Source organism: Sinohyriopsis cumingii, chromosome 10 (genome assembly GCF_028554795.1).
Source record: "Sinohyriopsis cumingii isolate HCF-2022 chromosome 10, ASM2855479v2, whole genome shotgun sequence".
Classification (NCBI taxonomy): Eukaryota; Metazoa; Mollusca; class Bivalvia; order Unionida; family Unionidae; genus Sinohyriopsis; species Sinohyriopsis cumingii.
The window spans coordinates 87885375-87907930 of record NC_142970.1 but is presented as its reverse complement, the minus strand read 5'-3'; the positions used below and the strand labels follow the sequence as shown (position 1 = coordinate 87907930).

The following is a 22556-nucleotide window of genomic DNA, read 5'->3' as shown; positions in this document are numbered from 1 at the left end:
ATTTACTACGAATTCAATTACGGGACATTTTGTCTGAAATCAGTGATTCTCCCGCGGTGGATGCACGTAAGGACATTGCAATTTTCATTCGGAGAGCCTTTGGAACGTCTCCTGATTATTCGCAATTGATATAATGTTTATACTGATCTTGTTGGTCGTCGCTCTTTTGTGTTACACAGTTTAATACCCTAAGTTGTCAATATATATATATATATATATATATATATATATATATATATATATATATATATATATATATATATATATATATATATATATATGAATCTGATTTAAAGATTGTCTATGTTTGTGATATTTCTAAAGTATACCGCAAGCGTTCGAATCTTAAATGATAACTAGTGTTTATTCTTTTGCTTAGATTCCGACAGAAAGCTGTAGAGCGTTTTGTGGATTTTAGATGAAAATAACATATCAACAAACATACACATTCCAGAAAGATGAAAACTAAAAAGAACATGTATAGTGCACCTAGTTTATCCCTTTACTACATGCATTAAAATAAAAAGAGTTCCAAAATACATGATAGCACAACAGTGTCGCCATCTATTATCAAGCATAACTCCTTCAATGTACAAAATATGACTACAAACGTGAAATAATATAAACCATTCTGCAAGACCTTAGTTTTGCTTTAGAACGATGGAGTCTGACATACTTAAGAATTTGGACGACATAAATGCGTGTTCAGAGAAATCTGATTAAACCCAATTTTCACATCGGAATTCCAAATGGTCGTTGTTGCACAAAACAGCATTGCCCTTATGCCAGTGGGGAGAATGACAATGCAAGTGTCGGAAGTTCATTATCTTTGTGAATAAATATATATGAATAGACTATGTTGTACTTTCTGTTACTTGATTTATAATTTTATATATATATATATATATATATATATATATATATATATATATATATATATATATATATATATATATATATATATGGGTGGGTGGGTGTGGGTGTCTGTGTGTGTGTATATTAACGACAATAATCATTTATTTACATTATTTGTTGCACACAATACTATTCTGTCATTTTAGACTTCAAGACCCATAATTATTAATCCAGTATATTCTCCTGGCCTCATGCAGCTACAAAATCCAGTGTAACGTTCGATTATACAACCAGTCAGTGCCTTATTTATTTTTGTAACAATCATCGTGTTATATTTTTATTTGTTCTCACCTTGAAAAATAAATATCGTTTTTGTTGAGATATATCTCATCCTATTTAAATATTCCTCAAATAATCTTTCAGTTGACGCTTTTTTTTCAGTTTGCACATCAAAAAGTACCTAATAGAATGTGTCTGATTCTTAAAATCTCATCTGAGATACTGAGAAGATAGCCTTCAGTAAAACTGGATTATATATTCAGATTTGAAATTTCACATGTACTTTTGTTTGAACTTCTGTAGATTTGTCCCTTAAATAATGCAACAATTTCGAATATCATTTTTGTGAAAGTCTTAAGAGTTCGATTAACAAATATCTACTATAGACGCTTCATTATCACTTTTTACCTTTGTTATTTTACTTTTATCATTTATGAGCATTTTGCCCATGTAGAAACAAATTAGTACGCATCTGTACTGTACGCTATGACGTCATAATGTATAATTCATATCTTCAGAAATGGCGCGTCCGTTGACCTAAAATGCTCGACTGTGACTTTGATATTAGATTTAAGAAGTCGCATGATTCCTATTGTGAAATATAAGTTTGATGCCCTATCTAAAGACTATCACAGATTTAAGGATATAGACCGGATTCTACGTTAAATTACCATATATCCCTTATAATGGCATAACATGTTAAATTGCACTATTTCGCATGTACAGAACCACATTACTAATTTCCCATAAACAACCATACCAACCCTATATATGATCCCTATATATATAATTCATACGTTAAATTACTATTTCGCTCCATACTTGGTCAATCCAAGATGGCAGTAGAGTGATCTAGTCTCATGCAGACCCTCATCCCACATGCCGCAACTTTCCTAGAATTACTTGCAATACATTTAACATCTTTCAATTTCTTTTCTTTCATATACGTTAAAAGGTTTTGTTGTACCTCATATATATCAATAAAAATGGATGTCATAACATTCAGTTCTTTCCAAGAAACTGATTGAGAATAAACGAAACAATGTTTAAATATGACTTAAAGATAAATAAAAAGGTGATCGATTATCCAATACACGTACTTGTAGAACAATGTTGCTTTAACGTGCAGAGTTTCTTATGTATTATTTCCTGCAAATGTTTTTAATTATTCTTTCGGACTAAAAATATTGTCAAATATGACCATATATTACTGTATTTATCTGAGCCATCGTACCATATGCTAAATTACTCATCACGCCCTACGATTTGTATGCTGTAAATACATTAGATATAATGATAATGATCGTTATCATGAGTAATAAGGAAAGTGTATGTGCTGGTAGTTGATCCACAAACCCAAATAAGTATTACCTACGCAGCTGCATATATAATACATATGTCATGGATAAATATCAATGTTATATAATTGGTGCTGGACTGTGGTAACCTAGTAATGTACAGGTTGTTCTCGCGTATTTTAAACCGCTGATCGTTTTGGTGTAGTTCGTAATTTAATGGACTTCAATTGGACATGACCTGTTAAAATCCTTGCATTTCGTATTCAGTTAGGAACTTGCATAACGCTCACTTTATCAATATGCTAATATGTGTACACATGAACCATTGTATAAGTTTACAAGGACACCTAAGGGGCAAATATTCAGTAGATCTGGAATTAACACGAGTCTTTACATGAATAGATTTGTACCAAAATATATTACTCGGGTTATGCAGTACTTTAATAGGATTGAATAATGCCGCTAGAATGACTGTGGCATAATAAGCTTATATAGATTAGACCTTATCCGGGAGCATTTAGAACGATTATATCAGAACGCCTTTACGGTAGGCATATGACCTGTACCGTCATCTTTGTAGTATGCTACCAACCGGTTCGCTAATAAATATAATCATCTAATATGTTGTCATATTTATGTTTTCATATTTAGGCCCAAACATTAAGCATTAACACCCAAATTTGGTTTCGTCATTTAGACATTGTATATCAACCTAATCTAAGCAGCATATCTCAATCTTGTTTATGCTCTAGGTTTTTTATCAGCTGTCTTGCTCCATTGTTTTTGAACAAACCGCCATCACGTGATACTCGCCTGTCAACCCGTTTATGCTACGATGGACCCTCATTAATTGCTTTAAATGTTCACTCCTTGGCTCTCTACACTACATTGTGCTCTAAAGTAAACGAACTGGGACTACATTCATCATTATCTAAATGTAAACAGAAGCGAACAAAAAAAAGAAACGTTGTTTCAAAGCTGGCCGGCGTAGAAAGTGAAGAAGAATAGAAGAATTCCAGTTATCTCCCTTATTTCGGCACAACCATTTAAAAACATTTCGACCGTTAATTTAGATAGCCTAATTCAAATCGCAATTAATTCGTCCACCTTTGTATCAACTATCCAAGAAATACCTCTGCGCATTCCATCATTCAATGCCCAGTCAGTAGGACCACCGGAAAAGCGCACAGAAATAGTTAATTTTATCAAAAAACAAAATGTTGACATATTTTTCTTGACAGAAACATGGCTAAAAACATCAGGCGATGAGCCCAAGTGTGCGGATCTAACACCTACTGGTTACTCCATCAAGTCGTTCCCTGTAATTCTCGCGGAGGTGGAATTGCTGTCATCACAAAGAACTCCATGATAAAACGTTTGAACTACACCACAACAATCAATTTCGACCACACATCATTTAAACTAGTCCAAACCACACTCACACTGGAGCAAAGGTCAGCCCATTTTTTCTGCCTATACAGCCCTCCTCCTAGTAGAAAAAAACAAGCTGGCTGACTCTCTTTTTGGAGCAGTTTCCGAATCTCCTGGGCTATGGAAATTCGATAGGTGGCAACCTGATTATTCTTGGAGATTTCAACTTTCACTTTGACTGTCCCGGAAACTCAAATACATAAAAACTCATAGATTCCATTAATGTTTTCAACCTCAAACAGTCAGTTAACCATCCCACCCATAAACATGGTCACATTTTAGACATCATAGACCTGATGATAACATTCTACGGTCCTCCCTGGTATCCCATGACCTTGTATCAGATCACCTCTGCATTGTATGCCATCTTGACGTATCAGTTCCTAACCCTCTACCTTTATCTGCTACTAAGAGAAACCTCCGTATGATAAATAGAACCAAATTAATGCACGACATCCAGGCTAACCTAATAACTTGCTTACCTCCTACCGCAGAACAACTCGATAACTGTCTGCGTTCATTACTTGACAAACATGCCCCAGCTACCAAGAGCAGAGTATCAATTCAAAAGTGTTTTCCATGGTATAGCAGTGTTAGGGACCAGCTTCGCACTGCTAAAAGAGACCGCCGTAAAGCTGAGAGGCTCTGGCTTTCCACCAGACTCACTATTCATAAGCAAATCTATGAAGTCGCTAAGAAGAATGTCACAAATATAGTCCATGCAGCGAAATCAGCCCACTACACTACTAAGATCATAGAAAGTTCCAGTGGCAAATAGCTCTTCGAGATTACTAACAAGCTAATGTCAAGGAACAAATCAACACCACTTCGAACTACCTCCTCTCCAGTCGACCTTCCGGACATGTTTGCAAATTTCTTCCGTGACAAAGTACAAACCATTAGAGATAAGCTTGACACCACACTTTCAATTGACTCGTCGTCACCATACAGTTGGGATACAGAATTTGAGCGGCAACCATTAGCAGCATTTGAACCTGTCTCTATGGATTTCGTACGTACAATCGTGATGAAGAGTGCACCAAAGTCATGTGAACTTGATCCAATTCCAACATCACTGCTGCTTGAGTGCTTAGTATTGCCTTCACTAACTGCTGTTATTAATACCTCTCTCTCATCCGGGCAATTCCCATCATTTTTCAAAACTGCCATTGTAAAGCATCTGCTGAAGAAACCAACACTAGACCATAACGATTTAAAGAACTACCGCCCAGTTTCTAATCTCCCATTCATTTCAAAAATCTTAGAAAAGGTTGTTCTATTCCAGCTTGTATCTCATCTAAATTCAAACAGTCTTTTCAGCAATGTAGAATCTGCATATCGCCCATGCCACAGTACTGAAACTACTCTCCTAAAGGTAGTTAATGACATTCTCTCCGCGCTGGATAGCGGATATATTACAGTCCTCACCCTCCTTGATTTGTCTGCAGCATCTGACACAATAGACCATTATATATTACTTCACCGTCTCCAGCATGTATTTGGCATTCATGATACTGCCTTAATGTGGTTCAAGTCCTACTTGGTCAACAGGACACAAATTGTATCTGCAAATGGAATACACTCCAGCCCAGTTGATCTATGTTGTGGTGTTCCACAGGGGTCTGTTCTTGAACCTGTTCTCTTCATTATGTACACTCCGTCGCTCTCAAGTGTCATAGATCATCATCTAGTGTCTCACAAATTGTACGCTGATGACACCCAAATATACAAATCTAGCCACCCAACTGAAGTTGATGCTACCATCCAAGGTGTAGAGAGGTGCATTTCTCATGTGAAATCATGGATGACTTGTAACAAGCTGCAGATGAATGATGATAAAACTGAGGCCATTCTGGTCGCAACACAAAGACTTTCTCATTCACATCCTTTACCTCAAACAATAAATATCAGCAACGCCAACATTAAATTCACACAATCAGTACGAAACCTAGGTGTTACTCTGGACAGTACTCTCACATTGCACCAACATGTCATGAACATATGCAAGGCTGCATATCTTGAGCTGAGACGCATCAGCTCAATTCGCAAATATCTTTCAGCTGATGCCTCTAAAACACTTGTGTGTTCATTAGTACTTTCAAGACTGGACTATTGTAACTCAATTCTGTCTGGTTCATCTGAATATCTGCTCCAGAAACTTCAGAAAGTTCAAAACACAGCTGCTCGAATCATACTTAGAGTATCACGATCAGAGCACACCTCCCCGCTGCTCTGTACCCTACACTGGCTGTCCATTCGATCCAGAATCAAACACAAAATTTGTTCTCTGTGCTACATTTCACTGTCGGACTCTAGTCCAACATACCTATCTGACCTCTCCCATGTGTATATACCAGCAGGATACTTACGCTCCTCTTCTGACAATCGTATACTCATTATTCCCACGATGAAAACAAAGTCATATGGACAGCGTTCTTTTGCATACCAGGGCCCAGCAACGTGGAATGAATTGCCCACTGAACTTAGACACAAAGACACAGTGATCACATTCAAGAGGGCTCTCAAAACTAACTTATTTCGACTGCAAGAACAAACTTAAAGACATAATAATGTTTCCTACCTGAAATATTCTTAGCATGTTTTTATTTTTCAATGTTTTTCTAATTTCTTGTTGTTTGTTTTTGTAATAATATTATTGTGTTTCTTATCTTATAGGTGTTGTCTAATGTTGGAAAGCGCTTAGAGCTTCTAAAGATTAGGCGCTGTACAAAGTCCTCATTATTATTATTATTATTATTGAATCTCACATCACCACTATATATTTCAAGTACTCCAACCCCAATATAAATATTGATATTTTGCATAGAGTAATTATAATAACCCTGCTATACAATTCTAATTGCAACCATAATTAAAATCAGAAACCAGATCATTTAAACATTTCCAAGAATGCGTTTACACACGTATCACCATTACGCTCACGAAGAATCGAAATATGAATTGAATAATGTAGCAAAATGTAGAACATACTTAAAATAAGACGATTGCTTGTAAGAAAAGGAAGATGAACTGTAGGGAATGTATGCAGAATTATATTTGCTACAAGTTTACACATACTGATCTGATCGGAATATCTCAAAATGAGATAAATAATGCCAAGTGACCTAACCTCTCGGTACCAAAAGTTATCATAACGTTTCCATGCGTGCATGAAGGGTAATGCGCAAGATCACACATAGGGCCCAACACATACCTCTCTTAAGCTACATAGTAAATGTTTCTAATTCTTTTATGACACGAGGAATTGACATAAATATTGGGACCGAGAATCGACTTACTTGTGTTATCCCTGTATTATATTACATTATCTTGTGCAATGTGGTGATAGCTTTTCGACAACTTCATCATCAGCAAATTGCAGAGTCTGCAGTCCACGGGGGAACTTTGTTAGTCGACAGTTGTTCAGAATGTGTGACATGGTCTGTAGAGATCCAAAGAAACAGAATAAGTTAGTGGCCTAATCCGATAGGACAATTATGACAGCACAACGATACTTTCCTGTCCAAAATCGGTTCATCATGGTCCACGTGAAAGGTTGAAGTCAGGAGGGCAGACAGATGGCTCAGGTATGAAGAAATAGTTTACAACATCTGTTGAAGACCACTCGACACTCTTTGCCGAAATATCCTCTGGCAACGAACCAAACCAGGCTGGGCTTCTCGAAGTCAAGCAGACTGCTTGATGTGAGGTGATGCCCATGTACAGTGGAGGTTTCTCACTGGCATAGACCTTATCCAACATTTTTTCGGTTGCTTCCTTGCGACGCAGATGTGGAGGAGGAATGCTGCTGAGTACCGACAGCCATGATAAAGAAGTAGGACGTAGTGTTCCAGAGCTTATGCGCATTGTTGTGTTTAGCTGGACATCAATTGACAAGGTGTGGAATGATTGAGACAAGACAGAAATGCAATAGGCAGCTGTTAAATTACAGACGCCTAGTGTTGATGTCGTGCGTGACTGAGGGCCAAAGCCTTAGACTGACCCAGCCAGTTTGATGAGTCGGTTGTTTCAAATTACATTTTTGCAGCAGTTTTTAGGTGGTTGTAGAATATCAGTCATCTGTCCAGAATCACACCAAGGTCCGTAGGTGTCGGGTCATGTTTTATTTGCTGGCCACTGAGGAAGAAGCAAAGTTTAAGGTTCGCATTTGCATTATTAAGGTGGAAGTGGTTGGAGATTCTCTTTGTTGTGCTTGGCTGTAGATGACATTTCTTTAAGACGTCAATAATTTCCTCCAAGTCCTCGTTCAGTACCTCCTCAAGCTCAGTTAATGAGCAATTTGGGTCCCGAGGAGCAATGTTATCTGCATTCCTGAACTTGCACAACTATGTTACGGGTAAGTCATTATTCCTGTTGCCACGTGTTGCTTGTCATATGGTGGAATACCAAACGATAGAGAGTGAGGGTGGGAGAGTTTGTTAGCTAATAATTGTATCCACTGAAGGCAGCAATACGTTACCTACCGCACAATTTTGCAAAAGTGCATTTAAAGGTATACATTTGTGTAGCAGACTCAGTCGTAACAGTTCTTAGGACGGGAACGACTTTGACGGTGCGTATTTTGAAAGGAGAAATTACGTCAGGGTTTCTTAACTGCACTGAAAACTATCCCCGACAAAATTCTTAGTTCTATTTAGAAATTGATAAAGTGTCATCCGGTTTATAATCAGTCAATACATGGACGTGAAATAACTGTATGATACTAATATACATTGCATTGCTTATCGTGGAGTATACATACAGGAAAGAGACAGAGACAGTTTCGTCCTCATCTACTGCATAATCATTTAACTGCTATGAATTTATGAATTAATGAAGCTGTACATGAAATTATAATTGAGACACAGTATTCTAATAGTAAATCCATTACGATATCAAAAATATACGTTCAATTGTAGACTTAATACTGATGACTACTATCAAAGAAGTATCTTCCATCTAATGAAAGATGATATCTAATGAGCGGCAGTGCGGGAGAAAAATGATGGATCTCCCGCGCCAAACATTCCAACTCTATATTGTTCCTTCGTATTAGTAGACACGGACACATCACTTCTCGATTCAGTAATTTATCTTCGTTCTATATAGTGACACACATTAAGTAGTTTATATTGTGTTAATTTGGTTTGTTTAGATTCTCATAATAACAATATGTAAAGGATAACTCTCTCCAGTCCTTCTCTCTATGTATATCTATCTATACTATGTATAATTCATAACATTTGAATAAACGAAGAATTATAAATTAGTATATAAATCTTAAATGCCTAAGAATTTTATATTGTTATAGTGGTTCGTTTCAAAACAATAAAACAGCAATGTAAAATCTTCCAATGTTTCAATAATGTAACTTTAGGTTTTTATCAGGAAATATAGATGCAGAGTTATATTGTCATATAAATAATTTAAATGTGATTAAATGTTATTAATTTATCAATTTGCCAAATTACAATCGAAAATAATTACGTAGATTGAAATCAAAGAATTCAATATATCTCTTTCAACTGGCCTTTAATAAAGTAATTAACAAGGTCCGTTGACATGAAAAGCCTGTAATTTACGAAACGCACTATTACAATGCATGGAAAATGACATGAAAAATATAGATCGATACAATTCTGTATTTGAACTCTATATTTGTTCATGAACGTGTTCTCCAGTTAGTCCAATATATTGGTTTTGTCTATGTTATATCTATGTAAACTGCGTTAAGATTTGATAAAAATGGGGAACAGACGCTTTTTAATTTCAACTTATCAATATCATCTGATTCCATGGTGTTTGAATACCTATAAATAATAAATGTTCTTAACGTTAATGCACCGTATTCTCCATCATTTATAATGCTCGAACTCTTTTCTACAAAGCCTTTTGCCGATGTTTAACTCCGCTTCTCATGCTTGTTTGACCTTTGCAAGAATTAACATTTACCTTCTTATTAATACGTATAAATAGCGGCAACATGTCTATTCGATATTATAATGATTCCTCTTTAAAGTACAAACTAATAGATATGTCGTAATCTATTATTTATGAATTATGCATCTACATTAATGAATTATGCATCTACATTAATTAGTTGTTTTGAGAGTATCATGATGAACTTCACTAGGCATCTCAAAATAATGGACCTAATATCTACTAGGTGATTACTTAAACATACAGCTCGGATTACGTCACAAATATCATAAAAATCTAGTTTAATACTGTATATAACAGTCAAGAAAAACACTAATTGTGTCCGTGAATTAATCATCGTTTAGACTTTGACACAACCTTTCGTGCCATCATTTAAATTTTTTTTATCTATATCTATCAGGTCTAGATCTGTGAGATATGTTTTCTATATTAGTTCGTGCTATTGACATTGATATTGACATTTCTTGAGATTTATCCTTTCTTTTTTAAATTTATCATATACGTTAAAACAAATCGCAAAGTTTGCCATGTTCTTTATTTGGCTACAGAATATAGTGATCGATCGAAACGTGGACTGCAATGTCAGTGTTTGAACTTATATTCGTAGATGTTATGTAGGTTGCGCATTTGTTTCTGATTAAACCAGACACGTTAGGGTGGAAGTGTTTTTGTTGCGGTAATTAGTTAATACAAACAAATCACGAACTAGAAATCGGACAAATAAATTAAACTGTTTAATTACCCAGAAAGTTTCAATCGCTTGCATAAAATTCATAGTATTTATCATAAGTGGAGTTGTTTAGAATATGTGTGAGCTTCTCCACTGACCTTTCCTATCCAATATTAAGGAATTCGAACACAAAATAATTGTAAATTTTGCAAAACTGGAAGAGGAAATGTGTTTAGTATTAAATTGATATTGTTTGATAAAAAAAATGTATAAACAGTTATAATAATAATAATAATAATAATAATAATAATGATAATGATTATAATAATATCAATAATAATAATAATGAATTAAATAACATTGATAAATACGTACTTTTATAAGCATGCTACCGTAGTCTTAAACCACTTTTTTCCAAAGTTTTTCAGATATTTTAATACAAAGATTAAGTATACTATAAGTAATGTGTTATCTTCGTAACTTTCTCGAGATTGTCATATATGTTCATATAAATCATTTACAACTGTTTATGACGGAATTCGTAACCAGTAAATACATGTTTACACTTTGGATTAGGGTCACGCTGGTGCCATTTTGTTTCAATTTCACAAACACCCCTATAGTAAACAAAAACTCGAACCCGCGAACTCTGAATTAATGTCAACTTTGTTGATATTATTTGTATGACATAAGCTCTGATCCAATAAATGACCTATGAAAGTCGAAGCACGACAGGAACAAGGTTGTCATGTCATTCAGTGAACAAGCCGATCAGTATTTCCATATGCGCCAGCCAGGAATGACGATGACAACGGGCTTTATTATATTTGCCGTTGGTTTCTTGCCATATATTCAGTCAGGTACGTCTATCATAATTTTCGTTGCACTAAGATATTCATAGTTTATTTCTCATCTTAAACCGTGCATTCATGCAATGAATGCAGCACTATTTAGGTGATGTCGTGTATAAATTAAGGAACTACCTTTGCCATCGTGTTATCACTGAAAATAATTTTGTGATCGTTCGTTTGGTTGTGAATCCGCCCACCCTACACACACACATCTCTCTCTCTCTCTCTCTCTCTCTCTCTCTCTCTCTCTCTCTCTATATATATATATATATATATATATATATATATATATATATATATCCATGACCTTCTTTTTGTTGTTTTCAGACTTTCACCATAACACTGACATTGTCCGACCGTCTGTATGTCAATATGTTACCAAGAATATTATGCTGTCCGTGTTTACATGCAAAAGCCATTCTCACTGGAAATAAAATATAAAACATTATTCGCATTTCTCTCAAGTTCTTTACCAGCTGTATTTAAGCATCTTTGCCAATAGCTTGCGCATGGTGTAGGTAGGAAAGTTTATCATAGTTAGGCTCAAAAGGTCAAAAGAAAAGGTGGCCGTGACTTAACGATGAAAGAAAAATTCTCTTGCAGCAGTACAATCTTCTGAGTTGTTCGTCATATTATAGAACGTTGTTGATATATTGTACGTTGGGTAAGAATGGAATCGCCCGAGTACAGGCTGAGGAGAGTAAACGCAAAGGAATAGTTGGAAATTCGAATCAAGAGTTTCAAAGTTCACTTGATTGAGGGATTAAACAATTAATGCATGTCAATATCATTCGTTCTATATGACAAACATCAATGATTATTTTGGATGTCTATGTATCAATGAGTTAAATATCAAGACCATGCATTTCCTCATAATAAATAAACTTACAACATATATTCCACAAACCTGATTAGTGACGTAGATAGGGTAGGAGAAATGATGAATGACAAAGGCCAAGATAACGAAGGACTTTGTTTCTGTATAAAAGCCTCCATTCTATATTTATATGTCTATCAAGGTTGAGCGCAATATTCATTCACGGTATACCTCTCCAAAATAATGAGATATGTTGATGTATGGGCAGGAGAAATTCATATCGACGTAGTGATGAAATCACTTTTGTTGCCCAAATGTATGGTAACATTTGGAACTACTTTAGTATTCAACTGACAACATTCTGTCTTTTCTTGTGTTTGTTATTAGTTCATTAGCCTCCAGTAATATCCATGTGTTTGTAAATAAAGGTAAGTTCTAAAATTTATTGTTGTTTCCTTTCATCAGAACATTAATGAAATGTTCATAAAACTATTATTTTCAATTGTCAATGCTACCTTAAAATATTTTGGTATTGTTCTAGTACACTTGATTAAGATGAAACGCATGATATGTATTATTATTATTATTATTATTATTATTATTATTGGTATTAATAATAATAATAATAGTATTGTTATAACTTTACGAAATGTTTGTGCTATTAGCAAGCTGATCGATATGTGGCTCTTGACTGACTTATGTGTGAATTTCTCCGATTGTGTTACGTTTCTTTTTTTATATATGAACTTATGTTAAATAACTGTTTGTTGAATACTCTTTGTATTTCATTTGATATTCCGTTTGCTTCCTGTTCTAAATCATATATATTATCTATGTTTTACAAGAATATACAAGCTTGGAAGAAACGGTCTGGTTAAAAGATATGACAACAAATGTTCAGACTGACAAACGGACACTCAGTGACCATGCGCTCCCTGATGTTTTGACGTTTCGTCTAAAAAGAGGGACAGATGCACTGACCTTAAATCTGAAGAGGAACTATGCCATTAATCCTAATGCTAATGTTTATGTTGCACGAACTTTGAAAGATGGACAATCCATTCTAGAGAAAACACAAGATTTGGAAAATGAGGTAAGCTCTCGACGTATGACCGCAAAGTTGCATTATCTGCTACTATCTGAAAGATACACGAACATAAATATATACATAAACTAAGTACGTTATTTTACATATTTCCAAAACAAAATGATATATCCACAAATATTTCTGGATTATTTTAGCGGGTAAAACAGGATCTGACGCAAAACTGAAATGAAACTAATAGTGATACTAAGAATTAAAAATGTAGATGTATCGGCCTGAAAGTTATACTCATTGTATGCGTTGCCAGTACGTACAATTTTGTGCTAAATGGCTAGAACTAAATAGGCAGAAGGTAAGCTCGATAAAGTTCGTTAACTACAACCCATACATATTGATACGTTTTATTAGTGATACGAAACTGAAAAGAAAACATGGAACAAAAGACTAGATGAATTTAAAATGCTAAACTATAAACAATCAAAAGCGGGGTAGAAATCTATAATATCAATCACAATTTTGGACACAGAGCATACCCTGTTCTAAAACAGACATATATGCATTCCAAACCTAACGAAATAAATCAAAGGCGTCTTCCGTCCAGCTGGATCCAAATAATTACACCCAAACCATCCTAATCAGGAAAATATGCATTAGCTGGCTATCTTATTTGAGAGGTGCAGAGAGCTATCCCAAGATCTGACAAAGCAGGATTATACATTAATAGCTAAAACAATACAGAAGGCGACGAAATCAAACCAGTCTGACCTAAAATATAATTGAAAGAAAACTTGGAACGATACCCTTCGTCCTCACATTCCGTCGCGGTAGCTCAACTCCATTCAAGATCAAACAACAGCTTGGACATCATAGTCTTTTGTAAACAAGATATGCAGCCAGCACATAAAATAAACAAATGAACAACACATTTTGACAAAATAGTTTCAACACGAATGTTAGGCATTCACAGTCAGACAATGACATAGAATACTGTAAATGTGATTATCTCTATTACACTCAACTCTCCTACAATATGACGCAGAAACAGTTTTAATACTAAAAGAATCTTCATAGATCAGATGTTGAAATATTTTATACAGTGCATACTTTGAATTATTTTATATTTCATCAGATAATTCATACATCATTACTGAGCAGGGAAAATGTAATCCAATAGGAATCTATTTGATTAACTACCTGCTAACTCCCAAACTGCTATTTCTAAATAGACTTCAAGCAACTAATTTCACAGTTACAAGCGTCTTTCTTCCTGCCAATAATTCGTTTCTGAAATCAACTAAAATATGGGGAAACTTGCATTTAACTTTTCTTATTTAGGTTAATATTGGTACCAACTCAGTGTTTGTCAATATATTAGAAAAAGCTTTTAAATTATCACCCATTAAACAGATATTAAGTCAGAAGACAATACTGTAAATTAGCAAACGTTGGTAACCCATATAGATGATAATATCTGTTATCGCTTGTTCATGTCTTGTCGTCATTTGTTAGATTCCTTTCTACGCACTTTCCATCTTACAAATGATATTTAAAGATATCTTGTGGCAATTATCACTGAAAAGGCGTGCTAATTGATTGTTTCAATGTCTTTTCTAAATATAGTCATACATCATTTATGTTCTGTAAAACACATTAAGTTGTTATTTTACTACACCCTGATATGCATATATATATATATCAGTACCAACTTACCCTCCATTTCAAATTTATAGAATGTGGCCTACTACCAGGATAAGGACAATGGGGCGTTTATGACCGTCAGATGCGTCAAGCGATCGCATGAACAGTGTGATAGAGTCATTGTAAGTATGCTATGATATATGTATTATTATATAGAGTCTGCTCAGATCATATAATTGCAAATGTTAATATATTCCCAGTAATTTTAAACAGTTGCATGTACTAGTCCACATAAAGATGTAATTTTCTCAGAGCATAAGCAAGCTTTAAGCTAATGGCGTACTCGTATGTTGACACAACTACATAGGTAATTTGTTAAGATGCAACTGACGACGTCGATTATGCTCAGGTAATCAGGTTCACATTTACACGACATAAGTTCCAGAAATTCAAATGAGAACCATTTGCACCACCCCCTTGTGTATATGACTTTAATTTGGTTTGTTGTAATTGCTCTAATGCATGAGGTCCAGTTCTTTACACACTGGCATGTCATTATTACTTCTCGCTTCAGCATATATATTTATATAGTTTGCCATGTTGGATTCAATTGATTAGTAAATGTATGTACTTTATACGTGTATGTTTTGAAATACATCATTTTATTTACACGCTAAATTCTCTTCCAGCTGTTTGGCATCGACAAACTAATATGAGTAACGTTTGCTCCACTCTACACTTAGAAAGTACACCTAGTCAAGCCGATCTCATATTTATTGCGAATATAAATTTTGGTATAACATTTACCTAGAATGGAATATCGTCTTTATAATGAGGCATACATCAAATACACCTGATGATGGCAGAAAGAACCAGTAGCGAGTGTGCCTTATTAGATCCTTCATTAGTTATGCTGGAGATGTTTTTTCACTATACAAACACCAGCATATATATATATATATATATATATATATATATATATATATATATATATATATATATATATATATATATATATATATAAAATATCACCGCCAGAAGTTCTGAATTAGTCAGTAGAATGGGGTACAAGTACACCGGTATCTAGGAAATGTACCCTTACACAGACGCGTCTGAACCCAGTGCTTTTGTTCCCACTTATCATCCTGTTTCTTGTGATAAGAATATGTGTATCCGTTTGTGTAAATTTAGAATACCAGGATTACCGGTAGCATTAAATAGTGTTCACACCAGGCATACGTATTAATGTTCAATAAATGTTTTGAGTCTAACTACTAATCAGGCATGTTTTTAAAAATACATTCTGCATACTTTCTGCATGCTTTCTGTATACTGTCTTGCTGGAGGTTGAGAAGTATCAAAGAGTATCCAAAATGTAAGAGCTAAGTATGATTGAGGAATATGACATATTGTAAATGATATATAGGAATCAGCATTTATACTGGATATTACAAACTTAAAAGACCTGCACTGTGCATGTTGTCCCTTAAAGCCAATCACATATATCGATGCTAAAAATTTGTATATTTGTTCCGTGATAAATAAAATGTATACAATCGTGTATGTATGTATGTATGTATGTATGCAGGCAGGCAGGCAGGCAGGCATTCAGGTAGGTAGGTAGGTAGGTATGTATGTATCCATATAATATAGTTTGGTAGCAGGCCTACTTATTATAACTAGCTCAGCTAGTGTACTTCTTAACACGCCTCATTCTATTCTTTGTCAGTTACGGATAATGCAGAATTATCATTATATTGCAGTTAATGGAGACGATTATGGTTATTGTCATAATCATGACTATAATAAATGTAATCAGGAGTAGAATTTAAGAATGTGAAAGAAGGTTAGACTGAATACAGTTGCAGCAACAATTGTTACAAATTTCTTCAGCATGTCTCATTGTGGTTGTACATGGGAATTACAATTACATGCTTCTGTAATCTGTAGTATAGTTAATGGCAGCTTTTAGTATTCGTACAACACCAGAACCTCATTCAAGTGTGAGTTGATACTAGGTTCAAACTTGCGTATTGATTCAGTTTTTATTTATTAATTTAACTTTTCAGTTCTCATTTAACCAACCCTTGCAAATATTATTGCACGCTTGTAAGGGTTTACTCTGACAGTCTATCCAGCACTATCATTTAATACCTCATAGCAATCTATTTTACGTCTTTTTGTGTGGAGAGGAGACTAGAGACTGTACAGATATTGCAATGTTTTTTAAAGTTGTGCCTCAAGTTATGGTTTTGTTGCATTGACCTATTCAAGCAACACATTATTTACATGTTGATTCAGCATCGCAGCCAGGTATCATTGCTCTTACTATTTTAGTTATGTTATGTGCTATTTATATTGACATTTTGTTTTCAAATCCCTAAAATCTAGGTATTCCTCCTTACCACAAGCGGTTTGGAGAGGTGAGTAAAGCTACAGATGGAGTACATATATGTAATTAAACTTGAATATAGCTTATATAACAAATTAATGAGGACAAAAAGGATGTCAATACAATCATACTTTATCTATTGTGTCTTTCATATTTATTTGAGAAGCACATTGTCGTTCTAACACAATTGTATTTATATAAATATAACCGGGCTTGCTTAATTGGTATTAATGGCGCCAGATACCACGGCCACTAACATTTACCATATAATGGTACATTATTAAAACGGTAACAAGAGACACGATAAACCCAATTAGAATAGCGTCGTTGACTATATACACGTACATGTATTTCACAGAATGGAAACATACGAATTGGAGAATCTACTTACAATCTTCGGCCAGCGGAGACTGACGTAACTTCAAGAAACCTATTAGAATTTCCTGGTCGGATTACCAAACGATATTTTCTAAAGTACCAAGCTCAAATCAAAAGGGGGAGTTCAGTCCAAAATACTGGTGTGAAAAATGTTATTTATGGAGTAATCGATATTAAGAATCATTGATTTTGTTTTAAATGCAAATTTATTTTTACATAATGTCTTTCCTGAGAACAATTACATAATATTGCGACACATTTCTCTGTTGTAAGTAGGATTAAGTAATGTTGTGGCTGTGAATCAATTGTTTGTTATTTACGTTAATGTTTTTTAACGTAATACAATTATATCATAAGAAATTAGGAAATTATGATTGAATTTCATGTTTAAGTCTTTTGGGACAGTCATTTAAATAAACAACTTACATTGATTTTTCGCCAAGATAGGTGACAGTAACAAAAATCGGGGGAAAATAAACTTACTTTACAGTCGTTTGTTTGACAACAAATTTCTCACTGTGCAGATACAGCAAACTTCTATGAAAACATATCAGAAGAATACCGTATAGCTTTTCTCCGTCGTATTGAAGGGCCACGCAAGCAAGAACTGTTTTCTCCCTCAGACGCTACGTCGTTTTCTCGAAATGTAGTGAGTATACATGATAGGGGGAAACAGATAAGAAGAGTTTTAGTAATGGAAACAACATAGTTGGTGCATTATTATCAAGTATAAAACTGGTGAGGTAATATCAGGAATGAATATGGTAGGACAACACTGGACAGCTTCGTTAATATTATTATACTAGCCGTTAATGTTCTTAAGCATGGTATGCCTTCCCAGAGTATACACTATTAACTTGAAAATATAACACTTTACATGCAGACGATTATAAAACCAAGTATATCAATGTATTCTATATCACAAATACAAATATACATCATGAATATGTTTCTTATAACATTCACAGACACATCTCGACAGTTAAAGGACGTCTACCATGTCAAGGTCGCCGTACTGATCGAAGCAGGAATTTTTGACTTGTAAGTGATATGGAAGCAAGAAAAATCATCTATGTTTTATCTACCATTTTATCATTCGAACTTGTAGCGAATTATTTGTCTTAATGTCCATTTGTCCCTGCAGGTGCAATGCAAAGACCAATGTTTCTTGAAATAATAATGCGGTTATGAGCTAAATTGAAAATAGAGCAATAGTGCCCTGATTATGCTGCACAAATAATTTGAATCGCTCTGGTATTAACGAGGTCAATATGTTCGTTTCTGCAGTGTTTCTGGCACAGGAAGTATATGTTAATTTCAATTGAGATTTTATTGACATAGAAGTAAAGAGCAAAATTAATGATTAACTCATTGCTATACTTACTACTTTTTGTTTGGTTGATTACATACTTCGAAGCACGTCAAATAAAGTTACGAACGTCGGCAGCACCTTGCCGAAAAAGGTATAAAAATCAATGCATTTTGCAAGACAAGGTACGTTGTTTCCCTAGTTTATGATTATCATATCATCTTGCATACTGTATGTCCATTTTACCATTGCAAGAAATCATGCACATGCAAAAAGGCACACACGAAAGTGATGCAATATTTGTTTCTTTCTATTTTCAGATATACAAAACTGTTAGAAAGCAAAGTCACCCTAACAACTCAGAGTCAAGTGAAAAGAAAGATTAGAGAATCTTTATCACACGTCATGAACGGTGTAAGTGTAAATTATGAATGAGCGAGAATATCAACATTCATGTAATGCACAAAGCACAAATTTGTTAAAAACAAGAATGCTAATTTTGAATTGAGTGATGTGTGTCCAGCAAGACATAATGAATCACTCTTTGATTGCCTAAGGGGGTTGGGGGCGATTTTATTAAAAAAACGTTTTCGAAACCTGGCGTGATTATATTTTGCTGGCTAATATTTTAATTAAACGTTCTTATTCAAGTCTCTGAATACAAATGTTTTCTCAGCATGAAAATATTTAGTGATATCGCTACGATGTCTGCAGTGTGGCAGTTTATAAGGATGTCTAGCACTGGGGCATCAGGCCACCGATATCTAGCATCATGTTCCCCCAGTCATGTTATCCTGACCCAAGGCCTATCATTTCTAACACATAACCATTAATGCAGCCAAGCCAGGCAGCTGTTAGTACAATTTGTATATTTATTTGGTATGACTTGGTCGGGGATTAAACACTCGACCTACCGCATTCGAGACCGACGCTCCAACCACTTATGCCACCAGGGCGATCGTTCTCCTCTGCAAACAAGCCGCTGAAATATGTCCCAGGATGGTATTTATTATACTACACAGAAGCTTAATTATCCTAGTCTTTGAAGAGCCAGCCGTTTGATGCATAACTATCGTGTTTAGAGATATTTAATGCTCTCTTTACAAAATGTAAAATCCTATTTGATACCAAAAGTAGATAATTATGCATGATGTACCTGTATATCCTCTAAAGAGAGTTTAAATAGTACTTTTTGTACTCTTTCATGTTGATATTGTACATTGCTAACACTCCGAAATAATATTATCTGTATTTTTTCACAGGTAAACCTGCGCTACAAAGGTATAGACGATCCTAGTATATCAATCAATGTCATCCTTTCTGACTTTATATTTTTCCAGGTAAGCAAATATATCCGTCCATGCTTGAGATGACGCAAATGCTTTGTCCGTGAACACACGATTTAATGTTATCTTTGATTACAATTGATATGACATACTGATTTACAGTCACAGTTGGCAGATGCAATGATTATTCATGCGACTTTATGTACTAAAGGGGAAACATAATATTATCGACGATTTCAATAGTCCATAAACACGGCTATGGAAAATCTATTGTTGCGTGAATATTTCAAAATACTTTTGCCCAAATCAGAGGATAATATATTTAAGAAATCTAGTATTTTCAACATTAAACAAGGTGTTACAGTCATTCGATCTCATTACATCTTGGACTCATTCTAAAAAGTGCCACCAGTGGAATAAAAATATTAATCAAAGACGGTATTAAATTATGCCACTCTCTTTTTCTTGGAAACGTGTTCGTCCTTCACCCAGGTGATTATTACAGATATCTATCGTGGTTCCAGTAAACATTACTACATAGTATACTACTCATTGTCCGACGTTAATAAAATTTCATATGATTCTTCGTATTAATTTTTCGTTCACTAAAACTGTTTAATAATGCTGCTAATCCCTTATACAAAATAATCCCATCGATACTATCTTATATATGGTGGGAAGCTCTACAAGCATAACGATTTTTGGCACACAGTGTCGAGTTAAGTTGCAAATGTGATTTTTAGTTTAACTTAAGCTGAAAAAAAAGCCAACAGAAGATAGATTGGATACCGTATTGTTGGCAAGAAAATGTTTTTACATAGGCAGAATATACAAAAGGACACCATGTTTAGAATTATGTATAAAAAAACATAAACTGCATTAGGGAACTGGAAATACTATTTCCTTAAAGTCAAACAGGCTATAAAACATAGTTTCATTGAGCCAGACAATCACACACATAAAAGACAATGACAGATGGAGAAACAAACAAAAGTATTAGTGAGATGAAGGAATACAACTTATGAATATTTAATATATAGATATGTAAGTGTAAGTGATATGCTAAACATTTATTTTTATGGCTAGTTATTAGTATGTACATGTAATGTATAATAACTTTCTTATCAAACAGTATCCAGTTCTTCCCACTTTGGTTTGCTTCTTACTTCATCAGTGTTTGTTCCATTGATAGATACACTAATCATTATAAATACAACCTGTGTGTATAAGGTTGTATCTATCATGCTCTTTCACGTACATATATCCATTATTCATTTCCGATCTCCCTTCACCTGTATGGTTAGCCTATGTGCTTCATAGTATTACCAACTTAGGAATTGCTTTGACAAGATACCATATGGCCGAATTGTTTCCATTTTGTGTTAAATAGTGCGATACAGATTACTCGCAGTTACTATACCGTTTTCATTTGTTTCTTTACTGTTTTAAACATAAGAATTCCTTCCACCGTGAGTCCAATGTGACAATCGTTAACGGGACAACATATATTGATGCAAAAAGATATTATTCGGATCTCAGTAAATGGGACAATAGCACCGGTGGAAATTACTCACCATTGTTCGACCACGGAATGCTCTTTACAAGGTTAGTGTATCTACACCAGGTATAACCATTATCTTAAGGATAACGAACGAGGACCAACTTATGCGCGGAAGAAGTTTCAAATACACGGATGAATAGTCGGGACATATAACATTTCTCATTTGAACGAAATTTATAGACGTTTTGTAGCACACGGAACTTTACACTAATTACTATAAAAATACATTATTCATTATAATTTAGGTTTGCACTTTCCAATCAATTGCACCTATTATGCATATCATTTTGTCCCTTTCCTACAACATATAAACGTTTGTTACACAGAGATAACTAATAACTATGACATCGTTTTTAAGGTATGAAAGACCTGCAAGGTACATCTGTTATCGTTTGTTTCTTCGGAAGTTGAATTAAGCTAGTGCGATACTCTTTTAAAAACAACGGATAGTGCGTTTTGTTTGTTATGTAACGAATAAGGTAAACAAAGAATTTTATTTGGTCGTATCTTCTCTAAACGTTAATGTTTCCAAAATATAGGTTATATAACTTAATTTTATACGTATTTTTCCATGCTATAAAATAATATAGACAGCTTTTTTGTTTCCAATCTGTTTTGTTTATCAGTCATATAACGAAACAAATGACACTATTAGAGTATAGGTCTACAAAACATCTTTCAGACTGTTTCACAATATTTACGCTATGTTACGAATATTGGTGGCATCATACAAAGATGTTTAATTAGCGTTTTTTGTCATCATCTTATACAGGAACAACACGATGTAAAAATTTAAAGGCAATCAT

General features: G+C 34.4%; 1 protein-coding gene across 2 annotated transcripts in view; it reads left to right on the top strand.

The window, feature by feature from the left end:
• The first annotated feature begins 11267 nt into the window (after positions 1-11267).
• The window catches only part of LOC149790545 (A disintegrin and metalloproteinase with thrombospondin motifs like), a 29174-nt gene continuing 17885 nt past the window's right edge, over positions 11268-22556 (top strand). For both annotated transcript variants that reach the window (XM_089971418.1, XM_089971416.1), the window contains exons 1-8: positions 11268-11333; positions 12987-13234; positions 14917-15006; positions 17575-17734; positions 18563-18635; positions 19224-19317; positions 20166-20243; positions 21646-21794. In XM_089971418.1, the coding sequence (XP_089827544.1) occupies positions 11273-11333; positions 12987-13234; positions 14917-15006; positions 17575-17734; positions 18563-18635; positions 19224-19317; positions 20166-20243; positions 21646-21794 (953 nt within the window). In that variant the 5' untranslated portion in view covers positions 11268-11272. The remainder of the gene's footprint in view (positions 11334-12986; positions 13235-14916; positions 15007-17574; positions 17735-18562; positions 18636-19223; positions 19318-20165; positions 20244-21645; positions 21795-22556) is intronic.